General features: G+C 35.6%; 2 protein-coding genes across 3 annotated transcripts in view; one reads left to right on the top strand and one right to left on the bottom strand.

Moving 5' to 3' along the window:
* LOC149418036 (E3 ubiquitin-protein ligase RNF19A-like) overlaps positions 1 to 22008 on the top strand; it is a 125053-nt gene that overhangs the window by 49321 nt on the left and 53724 nt on the right. The window lies entirely within an intron of this gene.
* Positions 473 to 21946, bottom strand: LOC149418037 (uncharacterized). Of its 2 annotated transcripts, none has more exons than XM_089639290.1 (7): positions 21816 to 21946; positions 7322 to 7929; positions 6627 to 6777; positions 5298 to 5501; positions 4341 to 4527; positions 3588 to 3783; positions 473 to 3268 (listed from the first exon to the last, which is right to left on the bottom strand). In XM_089639290.1, exons 2-7 carry the CDS (start codon positions 7546 to 7548, stop codon positions 2938 to 2940), a joined length of 1296 nt encoding a protein of 431 aa, XP_089495416.1. In that variant the 5' UTR covers positions 7549 to 7929; positions 21816 to 21946; the 3' UTR covers positions 473 to 2937. The 2 variants fall into 2 exon arrangements, with proteins under 2 accessions (XP_089495416.1, XP_089495415.1); XM_089639289.1 differs by having other exon boundaries at positions 7322 to 7671; positions 21816 to 21940.

Genomic DNA, 22008 nt, shown 5'->3' on the forward strand with positions numbered 1-22008 from the left:
CAGTGTTATTTGTGGCACGAGGGGATTTCATCAACTGTCCCCACGGTATTTGAAATCACATACAAGTACGCGTGCGCAGATTCGAGGATTGCTTTACGATTGAGAAAGAAACCAAAGAATGTACCCAAATGCCCGAAGGGAAATCTCAGTTTTACCCTTATTGCGCGCAATGTTCTGCGCATTGAGAAATGCATCAAAGGACTCGATTCGCGTGGTTGGTCACTATTCGCTAAATTAGTAAGCTTTGAGATGTGGAGCAGAGCGGACACCTGTCGCTTAAAAATGGTACGGAACAAATTTTTGTATTATTTTTCTGCAAATGTTAATTGCTTTTATGTTTATAGAATTAAATCATTTTGGTGTAGATAAAGCATCGAATGTTTTATATTTTAGCAGGTTCCGGGAATATCTGGAGGAGTCTCCCAATTGTCCTCGTGTGGAGAGCTGCCACTGGCTATTGCTATCGCTCGAGTGATTATTATCTAATTATATCGATACTAAATAGAGTGATTAAACTTTGAATGGCAGTCTTTCACCAGAATGAAACGTTATATAAGATTTCTACAAACTTATGATGGTTTCTTTGGAGTTTTGAGTTATGTTGCTCATCATCCTCCTTTTTGAGCGTTCGTTTCGAACTGCCACGATGTTTTCATCATAAATGTCAAATTAGAGGACGGATAAGCCATGCACAGCTAGCTCTAGACCCTAAAGCCACACTATTTAATTAATATATACTGTTTTGTTTGAGGTTTTTAATATTTTGTATTGACAATAAATCATCGTTTTATATTTGCTTATCCCATTTACCGACAATATTTTAAATTAATTATTTTTAAAAGTTAACTTCATGAATCGGGACATCAATATGAAGAAGAAGTTTGGTGACTCGTAACAATTAAGTCTCACCATATTGTGTATAATACAAAATCGCTTACACTTATATACGCAGTCTTCAAATGCTCGGATACAATGAAATTGTTTAAATATTATGTACATAATATTTCTATTTTTCATACTGACAATTCATGGTGGAATTCTATTTTAACAAATTATCAAAACAATTTGAAATTTTATTATTTTTATTTATGACTATTACCTTCGGTTACAGACTGGCCTGTCTGAAGATAACCGTGAAAGACTGAAACCTGTAACAGACATAAATTTAAAAGTTTTTTTAATTATTTAAAATCATTTTTTACCTGTTGTATTACAATGTTAGTAAATAAACGTACAAAATAATATTATGTATTACTTTATGGAATTCGGTGTGTTCTCAAACATCTTTGGAAAATATTAGTTTTATAAATTAATTTACATCTAATTGATAAAGGTAATAATAATCAAGGGCATTTATTGCTAACTCAAAAGATTTATTACATACATGGGTAGATACATAAAACCTAAACAAATCAATCATGACTGTAAATATGTTCTAATAGAGGAAATAACATAAAATAGTATGTGAACGCATTTCTCGAAAATGTAGACCAGGGGTGCTGAAACGGTCGATCGCGATCTACCGGTCGATCGCGAGTGCTTTTTGAGTCGATCTCGAGAAAAATTTCCCATTTTTCATGTCTTCTTTTTTTATTATTTATTTGTAGTTTGTAGAATTCAAAATATCGCAATCGACTAACTGACGAACATATGTCATCGTGCTTGCGATTAGCACTCGGTAATTACGTACCATCGAATGAAAAGTATGCTGAGGACATGCAGTGCCACGCTTCAACATCCAAAGTCATTATTTAGTTAAGTTTAGAAACTAGAACTCGTTTGTTTTTTGTAAGAACCAATAAACTTGCAATTTTGAATAAATATAAGTTTTTTCATGGACTTTTTAGTGCAGACCTCCACCTACCTTGACTAAAAAAAATGCATATTGCGAACTAATTTCTGTCGTTCCTCCAAATTCTATGTGGATTCGTGGCCATGCAATTATGCAACGTCCCTATATATATATATACTTATACCTGCGCCACGATACACCCTACCTATATAGACGACAATCCTGCATCACACATACTTGCAGCCTCTCAGAGTCGATCGATCGGTATCTAATAATATTGAGGTAGATCGCCAGCAGTTCAAGTTTGAGCACCCCTGATGTAGACTATATAGATATTCAAATAAATTGTAACAGAAATATTTTTCTAGGCAGTATCAGAAATCAGTTAATATATAATAGAATCATACCACCCCACTTCAATTACTGTACCAGTATTTTTTTTTCTCTGCAATGGAGAGAAAATGAATAAATGCAAATACATACTGCAAAATAAAGCAATGAGAATAATACTCCAACCCAATATATACACACAGATAAAAGACATGATAATGGAGCTAAATTTTATGACAGTGAAGCAAAGTATATATATGAATGTATTTATTTTTATGCATAAGATTAACATAGGGATGATGTCTAAGGAAATTAAAAGAAAAATAAATTACAATTCGAGATACACAGACACGAAACGAGAAATGCAAAGCAAATTGATTGCCCACGAGGAAAAAATCACGCACCCAGATATCTCTGATGTACCAAGCCATCCAACTTTACAACCAAATCCAAATGATATTACTGACATTGAAAATATGATTCATTTTAAAAACGAATGAAGAAAGTATGTCTGCCTCAAATATTGATGTTTTTATTGTGATTTAATATGTTTAAATTTTAAATATTTAAAGATATATTATGTTTGCCAAATAATGTTAATTTTTATATTTATGTTTCTAAAATTATTAGCACACACGACGATGTGAGCTAACTTAAGATTAATAAATATATAAATAATTGCCCACTAAATCCTTCTCATTTTTCTTTCTATCATGAGAGGTTAGCATTAGACAATATATCACGGCTATTCTAAAATTCTGCGCAGTCACATAATAATAATAATAATAATTGGTATAGTACGTATAATAACATATTTAAGCCAGCTGTTCCTCGATGAACTCATCGGATAATAATCCCTGGTCTTTAGCGTCTTGCAAAGCTTCCTCGAGTCGTTTCTCCGCCTTCTCGTCTCCGAGTGCCACGTCCACGGATCCCAAGCACAGCAGCAGGGCCAGGAGGCTGGAGCGCCGGTACTCCTTTCTCAGCATGGGCTTGGTCCAGCCCAGCTCGGCGATGTCCTCGCCCAGCAGCCTGCAGGCGCTGGACACTCGCGAAAAGTAATGATCCAGAAGGGAGAACTCGTGCTTTCGTCGGATGTCGCCGCTCACTGAGGACACGAGGAGCAGGGCTAGGTCATTTGTCGGCCTGAAAATTACAAAATTAAATTGAGCACCGCTGCAATACTAATGAAAATACAATTTTAATATTCACCATTTTTGAAAAGAATATGAAGGAAACAGCATCTCTATTACTTATTGACATTTTGTTGAAGATTTCAAAACTCCATAATCTCATGATAGAAATAAAAATATTTGTGTTGAACTTAAAAATTAAGACAGTTGGTGTTCAAGTTTCATGACACCAAAGCTCACAATTTGAGTGTTTTTGTGCGTTACTCAAAACTCATTCAAAATACCATTTGTACTTGCTACAAACATAAAAAATATGAAATGTCCATATTAACCTGCTGAGTGTGACCATCTGCCAGTCCAGAATGCAGCAGTCGTGTTCCCCATTGCGTTCCCTAAACATGAGGTTGTTGCACCAGAAATCGGTGTGCGTTATGACGGCCATGGGGGGCGCTGGCCGCAGCAGGGCCTCTATCAGTCGCCGGGTCTTGGGCCTCAGGGCTTCCAGGGAGGCTTGGACACTCGCTAGACCTGCAAATTGGAAAACATACATATTAAATGAGTTGTTTAATGATTCATGATCTTTTGTTCCATTTAAATCATCTGAAAATGATTCACTGATTGAAATGATAGAAGAAGTAGTTCATAAACAATGATTTCTGTGATTTTTTTGGATGTAACCTCATAAACATAAATTTAAGTTAAATAATTATTTATAAACTTATTTAATTTAATAATGTTATTTAAGTCATTGAATGAAATGTATATTATAATGCAGTTATTAACTAAATTAACTTCTGTCGGTCATCACAAGAGATTTGGACACATCCTCCACCTTCTATCTCATGGCAACTGGTGTCGACTAAATTTTGCAAATATTGTTAGATTTCTAAAAGAAATTAGTCGTTTGTAAGTATTTATCATAAGCAAATTATTTTTTTTGATAATATATATTCCAGAAGGCTGCTCTACTTTCCTACGAGTTCTCCTATAAATTGATTAATGTCAAAATCCTTTCGCATTCCTTTCTATTCTTGGTAGAAAGTAAGTCTTCTGTCATTATTGATTGATTACCTAAAAGGACTCACCTGGTCTTTCCTGTAAAAATCTGGCTAGTTGGGGAAGTCCCCTTTCCAGCAGCTGCTGGTAGCTATCAGAGGCCCTTTCACTCTGGAAGAGGAAAGGGTAACGGGAAGCCAATGGTGTGGTGGATCTGGCACTATACACCAAGGATAGGGCGTGAACTCTGGCGACGGCATCCATTGCTGCCTCAGCCTACAAACAATAAAGAATAGTCAATAGATTGATCTGTATTCTTTTTTTATGGCCCTGCTAGCTGTGGTTGTAATAATTGGGAATAATTGCTCATTGTAAATAATAAGTGACGCTGTATTTTTAGATCTAAAGCTGGGACAGCTAATTGAAGTCTTAATCTAGCTCTGAAAGTAGACATTCATTAGTCAAAACGAGGATCAATTAATATTTATTAAAGTTAATTGGGACGATTCTTTGTCATTTATCAAATGATAGTAACTCATATAGGAAAGTTTTATGTTTTAACACCACTCGGTGTTAAATCTATCACCAAATATAACATCTTCATAAAACTCTTTATATCTCGTTTTCTATTATAGTTAGAAATGTAACATAAACAGATTTAGAAAGAGAAAACACCACTCTTTGAATTTAAAAGTTCACCTCCTCAAGGTTTCCCATTTATTTTAATAAAAAAAATAAAAATGTAAATTAAAAAAAGTGACAATACTAAGTTTACAAAGTTAAATTCATATAAAGTGGCAAATAGAGTTTACAAAAAAAAAACATGTGAAAAAGATTAAAAGCTCATTGATCTTATGAGTTTTTTATCCGCTTAAATAATATTTTTGAATACGTTCAAAAAGAGCGAATCTATTTGAAATTCAATATGAAGCGGAAATATTTGATGACGTCATTTTTTTTATCTAGACCCGAGGGGTTCTTCTATTGTTATTATCAGCAGATGAAGTGAAAAACCTAATCTTACGAACAAAATTTAAGTCTTTTACCTGTTTGAGTGTCAGCCCATCCGAGAAGCTGGCTGTCCTGTAGCCCATTGGTCTGATATCATCTAAGATTAGGGCGCTCTCGGGTTTTTCATTGCTCTCGTTGTCTTCCCCCCTTCCATAGTGTGCGTGGTAGCATTTTGGCACTGGTAATACTACTGGTTCCTCTTTCACTGCGCACTGGACTCCATTGAGATCTGGAACAACCTGAAAATAAAGGTATCATATAATATAAAACATTGAACATCCCCCTACAATCTATTGCACCGAAAAGACTTATTTGAACCACGTACATAAATACAATTATTTCATTTTTAATTCGGGGATTAGTAGAGATCCTTGCGGTACTCCTTTTTTATCCATATTTCATTGGTCAAGTGGAATATATTTTTTTTAAGTTTCTATAATACGTTTCTTTTTAGATTCGAACCTGAAAGTTCGTAATATAGCGACCTTGGAGGTGGACGAATATAATTTTTTTTTTTTTTTTTTTTTTTTACTTTATTTATTTTCATTGATAGCATCTTATCTTGTACTACTAGGTATTTATTTGAATCCGGGTCGTTGTCCTGCAACAAAATTACTAACGTTTTTGTATCGCCTCTAAAAATAACTAAGGCTTTAATATTATGATTGCTGCAATTTGCGGTTTCAACAGGTGTTTAAATTACAGGAAAGACCTGAATAACTAAACTTCACTATCATGAATTCAAATGCTTCATGCTTACACTCCGTACAAAATATAATTATGTAACCTCGCGGTGTTCATTACCGAGTTTGACAGTTTCGTTTGTAAACTCTAATGAATGAGTCATGGCATTGCATTAAATTTCCTACAGCATGCGACATTTCATGTCTGCCGTAAATGTTATTCAATTATGTCTTAGATTCAGATATAATAATGTCGACTTTTACTCCCTCACACGTATCATTATGCGTGTAATTTCGTACGACACGACCAAAACATCATAAAAATAAAACAATTTTGCACAAAAAATTCTCTCGCTTCGTAATTTTTAAATTCTAATGCTGCCTTCTTTAAATCCGATCGATTTAGAACCCTTACGCATGTAGATTTTGTCTTTACATTACACGATTACTCCTTTTACTCGTAGATTCTGTATTTTATTTTTATGAAACGTTATCGTGTAAGATCTCAGTATCCTAATGTACTCTGCTGAAGATTACATTTGATATGCGTAATGACTCAAACCATTTCCTTGCGGTAAACCGCTTCGTAATTGAATTACAAAATTCAAGATCATTCATTGTTGGTTCGTGTTCCATTGAAGACCTACTGAACAGAACATAATATTGTTGCGAATTACGTACCTCGGTGTAGAATTTGATCTCCCTAAGGTCGAACTGCGCCTCGGCTACGAAATAGCGGCTGAAGGGGTCCCGGGGCGGCAGCTTCACAACTAGCCTTAGGGATCTGATGACTCCATCGTCATTTCCGCTGCCTTCGGGCCCCAGAGAATACCTGGGAAATTTACATTTTACAGTCATGATTGATGGCTTTGCTTAGTGTTTTTATGCTTATTTTGGTACTTCTATTTGTCTCTATGCGTCCAATCTTCTCGAACTTCATTTTTTAAAATTGATCGCAATTCATCCCTTTTCATCGTTTATACATTATCTTAAAGCTAAATACGTTTTCTTCTCCTTGACATTATCTTAAAGCTAAATACGTTTTCTTCTCCTTGTTGTCACAATACAAACCGAATTATACCTATTTCGATTGTCCTTAGATATTTAAGAATATAACTTTATTCTTCTTTCTGCGAACTTCGACCAGGTTCGTTTCAAGGTATCATCTCCAAATCTCCAACTGCTCGGGTTCTATTGAAGTAGCTGATTCAAGTGCCGGTGAACACGTTGTAGTTTCAATCTCCTAAAAACTGGACTCATTGCACCTGCCCTACAATAATAGTCCAGATCGTTCAGGAAGTCTGAGCCACGAATTAATAGGCTCTATAAAGGATTCTAATACAATTAGTTGAGTTTTGCAAAGTCAATAATCTTACCTAACGCTGACAGCCAGGATATCACTCAGCGCAGCTTGTCCAGCTCCGCAGCCAGGTCTAACGTCCGTCTGCCTCAGTCTGACCTCCCTCACGGAGTGGTACTGCGCCAGGGCTTCTGCGAGCCATTGCTCCCCGATGGGGCACTCACCCTCGACCTCGGGCCCCGTGGGGCTCGACCCTGAACTGGCCGAAGACCCGGAGGAGTTACTTCCCTCGCTGTCTGACATCCTGGTATCTCGAATCGGCCGGACGGAGCCAAGATCTGATGATGCACACCTCACAACCTCATCGCTGTACCTCACTATCAATTCACTTTAACACATAATTTTTCATTGAATTCAATTCAAAATCTGCAAATTATTAATTGTTACTTTGAACAACGGCGAACTTTAAAAATTACAAGAATGCAAAGGAATGATTCTAGACGGGTTTTCTTAACAAGAACTACCGAAGTATTCGCGAATTTTTTTGGCAACGGCAGTCCTAAAGTTGATTTGTCAACAAATAAAGCTTTGCACCTACACTTTTGAAAGTTATTTGTTCAGTTTGGCTGTCTTCCAGTTTCGCTTTGTATTTGTCAATGTTCCAATCGATTTGACGCCGCAAATCTGTCCATATCCCCAAACTTATATATTTTTTACAACTTTACAAATCGAATTTCATTTAAACCAGTAGTTAGTTACCACTCGATTTAGCCCTTGATTCAACCCAATTTTGAAGAACGTGGTATCATATTATATTTTTGTCGGTTGAATTAATATTATAAAGATTAAAATCTCATCATGGAAGCTTTTATCTTCATAATATTATAAAGATTAAAGGCTCATCAGCACGTATTTACTGAAGTTCTGCTTTATAGTTTTGAAATCGTTTGACAGCGACCACAATTGTGAAAGCGACTTTTCGCAGAATATTCAGGCTCCCCTCCCTCTAGCCCCAACAGCTGACTGGGAGGCCTCCCCCGTCTCCCTCAGGGGCTGGTTGCATCCCAGACGGGTAGGCGGCCACCCCTTCAGCCCATAGGTCGGTATCGGGGATACAACAACCCCGTGTCTGATACCCGAGTCTACACCCGACCGAAATAATGGCCGTTGTCAATTAGCCGAGAATTATACATTTTGGTGTATATTAGTCCCTTTTTCGGTGTTTTAAACATACTTTTTCGTTGGCGTAGATATACATTTTTGCGTTAAATTTATCCTTGTTTTGTGAAACAAAATTATCAGCAAAATGTAAACCTAGTTATCCATAATCCATACCCTGACCTCAAAATAATGGTTGTTGTCAATTAGCCGGGATTTTTCGGTGTTTTAACCGTCCTATTTCCGTTGATTGTGCTAATTTTAAAGGCAATCATTTTAGGCAATCTGATTAAAAGATACCCTTGTTTTGTGAACGAAGAGTGTTCGCCTAAATCTAATCACGGTAATAATAGACTATTGTCAATTAGCTGATTTTTTTTTACTTCGACAATTTTCTGTATGTTATCCCCCTGTAAAGGTTTTTTACCGTACTTTTTTGTTGTTGTTTGAGCTTATATAAGCTTTTACAATTTTAGTTTAAAAGTAACCTTCTTTTGTAATTGAGAAGTAGGTATCGGCCTAAGCAAAAAATAAATCCTAGTCAAAATAGACTGTTTGTTATTTATACCCCTCAGATGATGTTTGTCGTTAATTGGCTATGTTTTGACATTTTGCTTTTTCGTTTATATTCTTTACATTTCCGAAGAAGACTTACGAAGAAGAGAGGAAGGTTAAGAAACCATTTTTAAAAACATATTTTTGAATTTCAATTTTCTTTTCGGTAATGAATGAATGCAAATATTGGACGCTGAATTAAACCCACTTCCCGAGATCCGAACGAGCTGAAACTCGACAGATAGACTCGTTGTCGATGACAATGCATTCATTTTATCAACTTAGGTGGCAATCAAGCATACATGCGAGGACATGTACGCATTTTTCTGAAATTGTAGGTCGTTACAGTAGTTAATATACGAAATAAATGTCGGTTCTACTCAATCGGGATTTGGCTCAGTTGTTAGCGCGGTTGACTTCAGTCCCTGGGGAGGGAGGTGCAGGCCCCCAGTCAAAACAAAAAAGATGTATTTTTAATAAACATAGAATTTGGGTTAGGCTGGTTTAGGTACCGCTGCCCGGGAACCATTTATTGGATAACCAATACCGATAACCAATAGGTCACCCCAAGTGGTTCGCTACGTTTGGTGGTTTAGCAGGGGTGCCCGGATTCATCGGGTGAGGTGTGTTCAGGTTGCGCCTGCCCATGTCAGATCGTGGCGTGGCATGCCGAATAGGGAGAGGATGGTTTGGGGAGACCATTCGACCTCTCCAACTAGTCTCTCTTAACCCATCGCCTTGCGCCGCAGCAGGAGGGAAAGATCATTCGTCCGTCACTCCTGTACATCCTGGATACCCTGATTCCTAGATTCCTACACACCCCTCATACCTTCCCAGAACTTATTCTCCTTCCTCTCCTTATAAAGAACCTCCTCACAACATCCTCAAATATGACATGAGGGAAATTATTTTTTTGTGTGGGCTTAATGTTAAAAAAGATTTATTATGGTAAAAAAAATGTTTTTTACTGGTTGATTTTTTGTTGTTTGAGCTTTACTTTTACTGCATGTAACATTTTAAGCGAACTTCGTAAAATATATCGTTATTTCGTGAAGCTGAAAGTTTAGCCCATACAATCTTGAATCAATAAATATAGTAAAAAAATCTGTTATCCATTTATTACATTATTTGTTGATTCCGAATTTTGTGGGAATGTTTTACTTGTATTAAGCTTAAATTTTATTTTATTGGAAAGATTTATGTATTTGTAGACCTTATTGCTCTGCATTAATCTTATCAAAGATTGTACCCAAAACACTGTAGGAATCTATATTATTTATAATATATGGTATGTAAAAATCTATATTATTTATAATAACCGGTATCTACTGCCTTTTAAGCTCAAAGCCTGAGAATTTACCTAAAAAATATTAACATATTGTTATTCGTTTCGTTCTCATTATTGCACTGAAATCCGTAAATATTTGGTTTGGTTTACTCGTGTGATGTTTTAAAAACTCAATACTCCCAAAATTATTCATGTTTTTTTGTTTGTTCGTTATCTAACTGTCCAAGTAGCCTGGTAATCTAATTCATTTCAATTTGATTGTATCTTTATAAAGGCTCGGCCTTTTATCCTGTAATTTAGACTGAGTCAGCAAAAAAATGGTCTGGCAAAAAAATAAAACAATGCCATTAGAATTTCTGGTAATTTCCCGTCAAATAGAATACGTGCTGGAGATATTTACGTTTCTTTACGTAGTTTGTACATTTGTTTGTATCAATATTTCGACCAATGAGAGAAAAATAAATAACTCCACAAAAATAAACACTGCGAAATATATTTTTTTCGTGTACGTCTTACCGAGCCACCAAGACCGACCACATTTTAGGCTTTGGCGAGCGACCGAATTTGAAGTGTCAAGTGGTTAAGTCAGTGCCATCGAGCAACAGGAAAAATGCAAATGGCGGCGATTGTTGATTCTCTACGGCTACTGATTGGTGTGTCGTTTTATTGTCGCTAGCATATATTAAATAAACAGAATGACTATTTTAAACGGCGTAGTTTACTTAGCGACAGCACTGACTTTGTAATTTCGTTGGCCTTGGAGCCTTAGTTGACAGAACTGGCGATTTAGTTCTAGAAACAAAATGTAAAAAAATATATGTGAGAGGATTTTGATTTTGATGATGGCTTGTCGTCCAACAAAAAAAAATTGTCCTACTGGTGTTGTGTTAAGGCAAAAATAAACACGTGGCCCTAAAGCTCTCAATTACCTCGTACAATGCTCGGGAAAATGTGAATAGCAGTACCTTTATCTACATAACCATCAATTTGAATATCTTTATGGCAACATCGCATCCCATTTGGTGTTGTCAACCGGTGAGGGTTTTTATTAAGTCACCCCACCCTATTTCAGACAAAAAACATTTTCCACAAAAGTTTGTTCAAAACAACAGTTGTCAGGTGTCGTGTATTCGTTATTTCAAAGTTATTTAAGGGGAAGCTACAAGCCAAAAATGTTTATATTCTTGGTATACCTTATATTGTAGGTAATAGGCATTAAAATCGCTTGACAAACGGAGTCTAGAAACGTTCAATTTCAAGCACAAAACTGTTTTTTATTTATTTTGTAAATAATTTTTATACTTAGCTATAATACTAAATATTTTTAATTTGTTTCCTTTACGCGTTCATACATTTCTATTAAAAAATATTTTTTTTGGTAGTTTACATTTATATTTTTTGTTGAGTAATGTATTATTTTATTTGTATCCTACTTAAGCGAAAAGATAGGAAAACCTTCAATGTATCTAAATCGTATTTTTTGGTATTCATAATGAACACCAATTATTACACCGGTTATAAAGATTAATCAAAATAGTGATTTAGCATTAAGCTTCATCTTAAATCAATTTTTAGATGATAAGTCTGGGCTGGAGTCCCACAATATTTGATAAACCTACTTGATTCTGTGCAAAGGGGGGTGGAGAGCCTGATTGACAACGCGTTGTTAAAGTACCAACGCACAGACGCAATGTAGGCATGCTGAAACTCTTCTGCTGGTATTTTAATGGAGCCTGCTCTAAGGAGCTAGCAGCTTGATCCCCGGTGAACCGGTGCACGTGCGTGAAACTCACATAAAAATACGCACTTAAGTACCCTAAGACGATATTACTAATGTTTTTAATATGTTCTTTTCGTTAATTACAATACAGCCCTACCTTAACCCGCCTCAAAACGCTGCCCAATCGGGTGGCGACATAATTCACCTTTACACTGTACCGACAAGGGCGCTCTTGTTAGATGTCACCTAAAATAATACATACTAACGTATGTTACCTTAATACGAATATGCATGTTTTTTGTGAATGCTTTTTTTTAAATTAATGTAAAATAAATTAATAGAGTGCCAACGGTAAAATACATAAGTGAATTATCATTTTGTTTTCTAAAACTTTTGGTTGGGCTACCTATATCGGTTCTAGATTGGTTTTCTTTTGTCAATTTTATATTAAGACGTTTTTCATTTTCCTACTCACCTTCGTAGATGTGTATTTTCTCTTCCTACCCTTAAATCCAAATCTTCCCTTAAGCAAACTTATATAACGCCTCTCGGTTCAAAATCACCATCCGTCTTCGGAATCCGCCAAAAGGCATGATAAATTCAAACAACAAAAAAACCTTACGTGGAATATGTCCTTACGGGGAAACTCGGAACGTAATGTGCATTTAGCTGAGAAGGGGAGGGTGGGGCGGTTGGTGGGTGAAAAGCTCCCTCGTAAAAAGCAAGAAAGCGCTGAAAGTACGTATTGTTCTCTCCCACTTGCACGCTCATATTGCGAAATGACGCGGAAGAAAGAGACGGGAAAGCCTTTCGCTGGAGGCTCGACAGAGCGGAAAAAGCGCAAATAAAGGGCGCGAGAGACTTTTATTTGAAGTGGCGCTTAGATAAGTAGTGAAGCTTAGATATTGCGCTTAGATTGTGCGCTTAGAGCACGAGGTTTGATTCTAGTTACTAGTTTTTAGATACGGTCTTATCTCGCTGCGCTCTAGAATTTAGTATTTACGTGAGGTTTTACAGCGCTTATCTTTAGGGCTTAGTAAAAATATTAGCATTTCTACGATGCTTTGCTCTGGGAATAAGTTTTTATATACTGATCTTCGTCGCCTAGTTTTGGGAAGTTTTTCTGCAAAATTTGTTCGTAACTTACACAAAACTTTAGTTTTTAGATTTGCGGTTTTAACATAATAGTATTCTTGTAATACTTAGTTTTTCTTGTAACCCTTAGTTCTTGGATCAAGTTATTTTAGTGACATTGCATTACAATTACATATATGGGGTGGATGATTAAATCACAATGAAACATTTAATAAAAATCTACTATGCAGTTATTTAGTACCTATGGCGGCTATAAATAGTATTATTTATTTAATGCTGCAATTTGCGCGAAGCCACCGGAGGCCACAGTGATCCGATGTAAACAACATCTTGGGGGTGAATTTACACCTCATTAGACGCGCGCAGGTAAACCCTATTATTATCCGAGCGTTTTCCCTGGTGCAGTCCGTACTCCGCTTGCAGCCGGCAACAATACAGCTCTGGAGGGCTGGGACTATATAATATGCCGCACAGACTCTACGATCTCTCGCTCTACAGTGTGCCTTCAGGTCTACAGGGTGCGCGCCACATGTGACGTAACGCCTGCAATGCAGCTTCCCCGTAGCGCGATGCTTTCATCCCTTCTCCTCGCCTCTCCTGTGCTCCTGTGACCAGCCAGGTAGTTTTGTTGGCGCGGTGACTACCCTTATTGGGGTAACACTTACAGGGTGTTCTAGGAGTCGAAACGAGGAGGCCAAAAAATGACCTGTTTGTTATTGACCGTCACATAATAGTAGTATCCGTTAGGAGAAGTAAAAAGGGTCCCTTAGTATAACTTACTAACAAACGATTTACTTGAACCCATTTTATCATCAATTAAGACAATTAAGTTAAAGCAGAACATTGGATTACCAATTTCGTAATTACCTACCTGTTTTATTTCATGTTATCAATGTATTCTCTAGAATTAATTAAACATACTAATTTCGGTTGTCGGTGCATGGTTGCGTGCGTGAAGTGATGTGAAATATTCTTGCGTAGTGGGTAAAATTATTACGGTTCAACTAACTTTATTTTTTTTTAAAATTGGAACTGATAAGTAGAAAATCATCAGACAAGACATAAAATAGGTACGGAAATTATTTTATTATTAATAAGTTTTTAAATATTTTTTGTATAGTTTATATTCACAAATCCTACAATTATAATATCCCGTGTTTTTCAGAGGTCTGTGCTAGTCCATTAACCATTAGTAAGCTAACAGAACCACGCGGACGCCACTTGTATATAATTTTGTATGTTCTATCATTAATTGTGCCAGCGAGAACTTTAATTAAAAACATTAAATCTTTAGATCTACCTAATCATCCCCTAGATTGTATTATTACGTCTTCCATTGTATTTCAGCCAGATCCTATGCATATATTGCATAAAGAAGGAGAGGGCGCAAAGTAATTACGTATTCCATCATGTCCTTATTCAATAATTTATTACAATTTGTGTTAATTTGCTGTGTTATGTATTCTGAATTTATGAGTCTATAAATCTATTCCTTTAAAGAGGTACTTCATAACTCCGGGTAATGAACGGTAGTAGGATGAATATTTTACCCCTAACCTCTATATCAGAAACACACAATGTGTTAGTTTGCGATATTATTGTCCGTTTGTAACTGCGAGAAATCTGGAATAATTCTACTTTTCTTTATTTCTAACCCTGGCAACTCCGGGCAGCGCATGTTTGCAGGGTATTCAGGCCTTTAACGAATGAATTGAGAGATTTCCTAGCAACGTATTAGTAAAACGCGAATGTGACCGGTCGGTGGCCGAGTTGACATCGTGCTTGGGTCCCACCCAGGCGTAGTGTGTTCAATTCCTCGACTGGCTAAGTCCTCCATCACAACACAAGCAACATTTTCTGCTTACTGTGGTGGTAGTCGGAGATTTTAAAATATTGTCAGGTTATTCGGAACCCGATAATGTTTGTATTTCTTTTTTTTTAAATAAATAAAAAGTGCGGAACACGTGTTCATAAAAATACTAATATTGACGCATTTATCATTATATTCTGAATGGACTAATATTTAATCAGGAAAGGATTTTCATCACGTTTTTAACAGGATCTCAATAAATCAGCCATACTCATTTTTCTTCGTGCAATGCCTCTACCCTGTATAATTTATATCAGTTTTCCATACATAGCAGTGCGGTCGGTGTACGCTTTTCCACGGTGACGAAGTTAACTCCTCGAGGAAAACAAAATGCACGTCGTTTGTATGATGTACGGCGTCGTTCCAGGCGGGGTGGGAACGTTGTTTACTTGCGGACTTAATGTGATTGGACCTTAAATCAATCCGAAGCCACGTATAATATTTTAGCGGGTACAACTTGTAAATAATTGTTTTATTCGCTAGTTACATTTTTCTCCCATATTTAGCAACTCTTAGCATTTCACCATAATCTAGGCTACGCGTAACATGGGACTCTGAACGCTATCTAAAATCTTATATTTCTGTAATTATATTTCAATTCAAATGTTATAATTATTTAGTGAATAGATCTTTCGGAGTTCGTATTTCTGATTTTATAATATCTCTGTACTTACAATGTAATTAGACTACTATTTTTGGTTGTCTTTGCTTCCTGCATAATTCTGGTTCAATGTACGAATTTGCTTTGAATTTACATATCTTTTTTTCAAAATTGGAATCGAAGAATTCAGACAAGCGACAAAGTACCTACACGTATTATAATCTTTTAGCAGAAAATTATTTTTAATGTCTTTTTCGAAATTGGAATTCTTTTATAAAGAATTCAGATTATTCCTTGATAATCGTGATAATTTTTACGGGTGTGCAAACATACTTAAGGATTCAGACAAACGTAATAAAGTAGGTACCTAACTATAATATAGTATTTTAAATATCTTCTTTAATTTTAATTTTCTTTTTCAAAATTGGATTATACCTAATATCCTGTGATTTTTCGCTAATATTTTCCAATCACATTGTTGTTTGCTACCTTCCTTAGTTCACTCTTTCAACAGTACGAGATAACTTTTGTATAATAACGTGCTTTAGGAAAGGATTTGTGTAAAAAATACCCATTTGCTAACACTATTTGTAAGAAAAAATGCTTGGGATCTGATTTAGGAGACCAGATATTGCATTAAGGGTCATATTTTATTTTTAAGGCAATTTTACGCTGAATTTATGGTTTATCTCCTCGAGAAATTGAGAATATATAGCCTTATTTTTATGTTGATAAAGCTAGATAATATTGAAGGTGAAAAGACAGAAGCGTATATTAAATAAATAAAGAAAATATCCCGATGTGGATTAACAAATCTACAATTTTTTTTCCGAGATTGATGAAATTTTGCACACTTCAAACCTCCAAAAACAGGAGGAAGATCACTGTCCACATTAAATTTCGAAAAACCACTCGCACCCCCTTTTTCGGCTCTTTAAAACAGAATTTTGATATTGAATGAAATTTTGCAAACATGGAGTACAAAATAAGTTCGAAAACTGTTCGAAAGGCTCGGACAACTCCGGGGACTTCATCTAGTAATTCATATAACTTATTTTTTTTAAATTATTTAATGTCTGTATTAATTTCAGTATATTCAACCCCGGATTCAATTAAATATTTTCTAAACTTGTGTATTTTCTTACGTTGACAGTTTTGCGAGATTTATATTTGTGTACATTTTCGTTGATCTATATCTCACTTTATACAATGATAATATCTCCACTGTCTACTTGTTGAGTTTTGGCAAAAGCAAATTTATACATACGAGTATTATTTCTATTCTCCGCACCATAAAATAATATTGCGCCATTATTTCATACATAGTGTTTACAGAAGTTTCTGTGCGCTGAAATCCCCTCACATGGCGTCCGCTGAATACTGAAAGAATTTAATCATGCAAAAAAAGTGTGTTTACCAACTAGATTTATTAGGACTGCTAGGCGCGGCAATAAATCAGATGTAAACAAATATTATTACTGAAAAGCGTAGCCCCGTGTAGACCATTTAACTCTATGTTGAAGCCAACCAACATTTATTGCAAATGTTATCATATCTATCGCTACGGTTGTTTTCAAAATCGCTTGGATCAAATCTTAGTGGAGATAGAAAAGGTTATAGATATCTTTTTCAACGTAATACTAGAAGTCAGGATTTATTTCAGTGCAGAAATTATGGGACTAACTACCATTTGTATTTCTCTTTGCCCAGATTACTAATGGAAGGAAACAATTATAACAAGTCAGTGGACATCTTCAATTTATCTTATATAACATGTTTGTTAATGAAGCAATTCAGTTGTGTACAATAAAACTAAATAAATACAGTAAATTTCTTAATATTTTTAAAAATTAATAAATAAATAAAATTAAAAAAATATATATAACCTATGCTTTGGAAGCACGGTTCTGTCCGAATGTGTTGATCTCAGATGAAGTTATTTTTGGGGTACTATGCCCCGTTACGCTTCCTTCTTTAGCCAACGTTTCGGACAGCATTATAATGTCCATCATCAGGGCAGATGTTTCTGTAATACTACGTATCATCCCAAAAATAAATCACTAAAATACTTTTGGCCGTGAAAATATCAAATCATATCTCAGATTAAGTTTTTTATTCACGGTTTATTTATATTATTCGCGATGTTACTTATTTTCTAAAAAAATATTATCATTATAAATCTATGGTGTCTTGTGAAAAGGCTGTAAATATAATGGATAAAATAATGTAATTGATTTCGCATGTTCGTCGAGTTTTATATATGAAAGGATATACGGGACAAATTTACGGCCAGTCGTTTATTCGGAAGGCTTTACGATCGTGCTAACCAGATATTTGAAGTTTGTAGTATCAGGGTATACAAGGGGATTATGTTGAACCCGTCTTACGTTACTATTTCTTCAAAGTTTATCACACTGAACAATCGATAAGCAATCACCGCTATTGTCACTAACCAGACTTCAAGTTTAACGCTTAGAATGCCGGGGGTTAAATACCAATCGCCCGCCGTACACCAGCTGACAATAATAATATAATAGGTTTTTGTAAATTGTAACGTCTTACCGTATGTTTTGTTCTTATGTGTTTAAACATTTATATATATTTTTTTATCTATCTATCCCATGTAGATTCCCCAGGGATAGTTACTTACAGAGAAATGTTCTAAAGTTATGAAAAAATATAATGTACTTACATATTATAATAACTAGACAATCGAAAATATCCTTGAGATTTATTATATTTCCCAGCGAAATAAGCGTTCTTCACAATACAAATAGGTCATGTGAGGCTTTCCTGTTAATAAATACAGTACTGATTTTGTGAGTAATTATTATTTGACATTGAACTTTTTCACAGTTAAAATAAACATATTTTCAAGTGACGAAACGACAGGTTAGAATAATATTTAGATACATTATTTTATTGCCAATCGAATAAAAAAATAATTGTATGCTAGGAGCATTTTTTACGGTTCAAAATACCATAAAATCGAGGCGAGTGCGGTGAGCTACTAGAAAATCCACGGTGGATGTCTTGGCTACTTAAAAACATAAAGTTTTGATAGCTACATACTTAACTGTTCACGAAACATGTTATTAGTTATTATTTATTATTACTGAGGTGCGGTCTGACGAGCTTTCGACCAAAAATTCATTATCTCCTCATAAAAACTGTGCAAAGCACACATAAAAGCACATCATATTTCGTTAACATGGTGGAAAAGTTTTAACCAAAGACGACGGCATTAAAAGGTGTGTCGATTTGTAGACTTGAAGTTTTATATTGTGTATGTACACATTTGGTTTAACGTTGCACAAATACGTTTCGCTACAGCATTGTGTAAATTGTAGACCGTTTTAATTGATAACGACTGTTTACATTCGCCCGCATATGAATACTAAATAAATACCATTACAGAATCAGTAATAGCTACTAATTTCAAACAAATTGTACCCTTATCATATCTATAATTACCCACTATCAAGTTAATCCAGTCCAATATTTACATTAGAAATCGGGGAAAAAAGTGCCAGAAAGAGTGTGCGAAAATTACGTCGTAAAAGCTTTTTTTCGCATGGGCTTAAATTGATTCCCCATTTCCCAATGATTGACCATTTGGGTCAATCCTCTTGATTGGGATTTTTAATGGAAAGCCAATTTATTTAAATCGAGTGAATATCAAAGTAATTGCGGATGCGATAGGGTTTTTGGCAAATTCGAAAAATTGAAACCTGTTTGTTTATCAAAAGTTTCGTTCTGTTGAAAAATGCTTGTATTCAAATTTAGGACAATTACCGGTTATATTATGTAACAGAATGCTTACCTGTATTACCTAAGTGTATGAGACAAAACATTTATATTATTAGTGTCATATTCAACTTCTTTGAACGCTTTTCTAATTATGACTCTTATTCGTATATATGGTGTCCAGTTTATATTGTAAGTAGTTTTTTTTGTTCATCCTAAGGTCCCTAAAACATTAGGTATGATTTGAATGTTAAAGAAAATACGAAGAGTGAGATTTAGAAAGGGGGGCGATATGATTTCAGCACGTCCATCAGATTCGCAATAAGTGAGATTTAGAGAGGAGGCGATATGATTTCAGCACGTCCATCAGATTCGCGAAGAAATTAATTTCAGTAGTACACGTCCAATTTGAATTCATATTTATTCATATTATTGGCTCTACTTCGAAAACGTACAATGATTTTTCTTCCCGAAATATTAAACTTCCAATCTCAGAATTGCGTTTTGATATCGTCCCTTTTGCCTGAATAGGGACGATACAACATCGAGGGGGATGGAAGAAAGAGTCGGGGATGACCCAAGTTTATATATCGAGAGATTTTAAGCCTTGATGCATCTTCTGTCGAAAGTTTAATTCTAATTTTGGAATAATGATTGGGGTTCTATTCTCCCTGCCTAACAATCTGATTGATATTATCCTATTTAGTACGTACAAAATTTATATTCACATTGTTAGATATACACGGTGTCCGGATACTCGTAGTAAAAACTGGTGAATCTACGTCACAGAAAACCCAAAAAAAAAAAAAAATTTGTCACATTATTTTTTAAGTTGATTTTGTCGTTTTTTTTTCGGCAGCTAAAGGGTAAAAAAATATAAACCAAAGCTTAAAAAAAGTTATACCACAAAATCGACTCTAATGATTGTGGTGTAGATTGTAGATTGACCAGTTTCCGAACACCGTACAGAAAAACTAGCATTATTTTATTGACCCTACTCTTGATAGTCATGTCAGAATAAATAACACGTATTGCCTTTAATTGAAGCATTGTACCACGCCGAGTGTATCATACATCACACATAACTAGTGTCAAGTGATCTGACGAACCTTCGTGATTGCATGGCCAGACGTTATACGGTCCTATACGGTCTCCCTACTACAGTCTGCAGTCCCTACTAGGGTAGGCAGATGGTGCACGGCCGATGAGTGGACGCGGGCTGCATTAATCACAAGAAGGTTACGCCCACAGAAGTATCTAGTGAATCATGTATATTTTAAAAAAATGCATCGTGTGCTTGATTCATAAATGCGTTGTAATGATACGAATATTTTTGGAGCTTCGAACGAATTCCATTTTTCAATATGCAATGCGAAATCAATATTACATCTAATTATTAGGGTAACTTGGCGACATAGCTCCAGGGGCGTGCCTGAAATTTCAGTTGTTTTTTTGTGTTATTTTACCCAAATGTCATTTTCGTTGAACGTTTCTACGTCTCTTGGCACAAAAACCTTTGACTGTGCAGAAACGAGCGATCCGTCTGACTTACGGATTTCAATCTTTAGAACACAGGCGTTAGGAATGCTGTCCTTGTTCTACTGGTATTTCAGTGAAAGTTGCTCCGAAGAACTACCGTCATTGATCCTTTCAGCACCGGTTTAAAGTCGAAAAACACACCAAACGCTCGCCGAAATTTGTCACGTGAGAACGGTCATATCATATCCAAGTTACTCGTTCTTGAGTTCAACAGCTCGCCTGTGGAATTTTTTTCCGGCCTCTGTGTTTCCACCCTCCTAAACAATGGTTCTTTAAGGCCCATATGCACTCGTTCATCTCCTCAAAGAGATCATCCACACAGCATCCCCAAAGATTACATTGACCCTGAGGGAAATTTTTTTCCTCGGAACCTTCTGTTTGGAGTTATTGTTAAAAAAATTATAATAATACAATTAATAAAACTTTGCCCATGGATGTTTAAATGCGTAATTTTTATTTTACATTTAATAATTAATCACTCAATTAATAGTTACAGTACGCCACTGCTTTACTCTCACCCAGTGTGTTTGTTTATTATGGTATTATTTACGATATTTCCTGCTATAGCTGTTGTGTATACAGTAAACGGAAGCAGATACGACGACGGGGTGGCAAAAATTAATTTCTTTCCCGGTGTTACAAATACTTTTACTTTTCTGAAGTATCAAATATATACAAATCGGATCAAATTAGATTCCGCAATAACTTAATTAATTAATACAATGTATATTTTGATTTAATTCTAAAGCATTGTGGTTTGGAATGTGTGACTTATTCTTATCGTACTTCGGAATAATCTCCTATGAGCAATGACGATAAACACATCCCCAGACCGCCCCCTCGCCTCCCCACGTTCGTGAGATAATATCTCTTTCCGAAACTAACACCAATCAGCCCCAAACACGTGCTCGGAATACTATCACTATTTCAAAATCCCATCAATGTTTCTCAAAACCATTTCAAATAAAATATCATTTCTCCGAAATATCTGACTCACTTATCAGCGTTGCAACTGCACTTTTCACTGCGTTGAATATCGCGAAAATTGTATGCAATTTTATTTAATCTCGTTGCGAGCGAATTACAACATCGCTTTGCCTCGGCTCGACCGTCCCTTCGGAGGTTCGCGAACGACTGCCGCCTTGTAACTTAGTACGGGTTTAACCAACCACCCCACGTTATGCAGAGAT

Source organism: Hesperophylax consimilis, chromosome 14 (assembly GCF_061612785.1).
Source record: "Hesperophylax consimilis isolate HC1 chromosome 14, BYU_Hcon_1.0, whole genome shotgun sequence".
Taxonomy (NCBI): domain Eukaryota; kingdom Metazoa; phylum Arthropoda; class Insecta; order Trichoptera; family Limnephilidae; genus Hesperophylax; species Hesperophylax consimilis.

Bases quoted from the DNA above. Each gene is read 5' to 3' on its own strand.
- LOC149418037 (XM_089639290.1), bottom strand. From the start codon at position 7,548: ATGTCAGACAGCGAGGGAAGTAACTCCTCCGGGTCTTCGGCCAGTTCA. The intron at 6,778-7,321 runs GTAAGATTATTG...TAAATTTCCCAG, and splicing joins ATCCTGGCTGTCAGCGTTAG to GTATTCTCTGGGGCCCGAAG. The intron at 4,528-5,297 runs GTAAAAGACTTA...TATTGTTTGTAG, and splicing joins ATGGGCTGACACTCAAACAG to GCTGAGGCAGCAATGGATGC.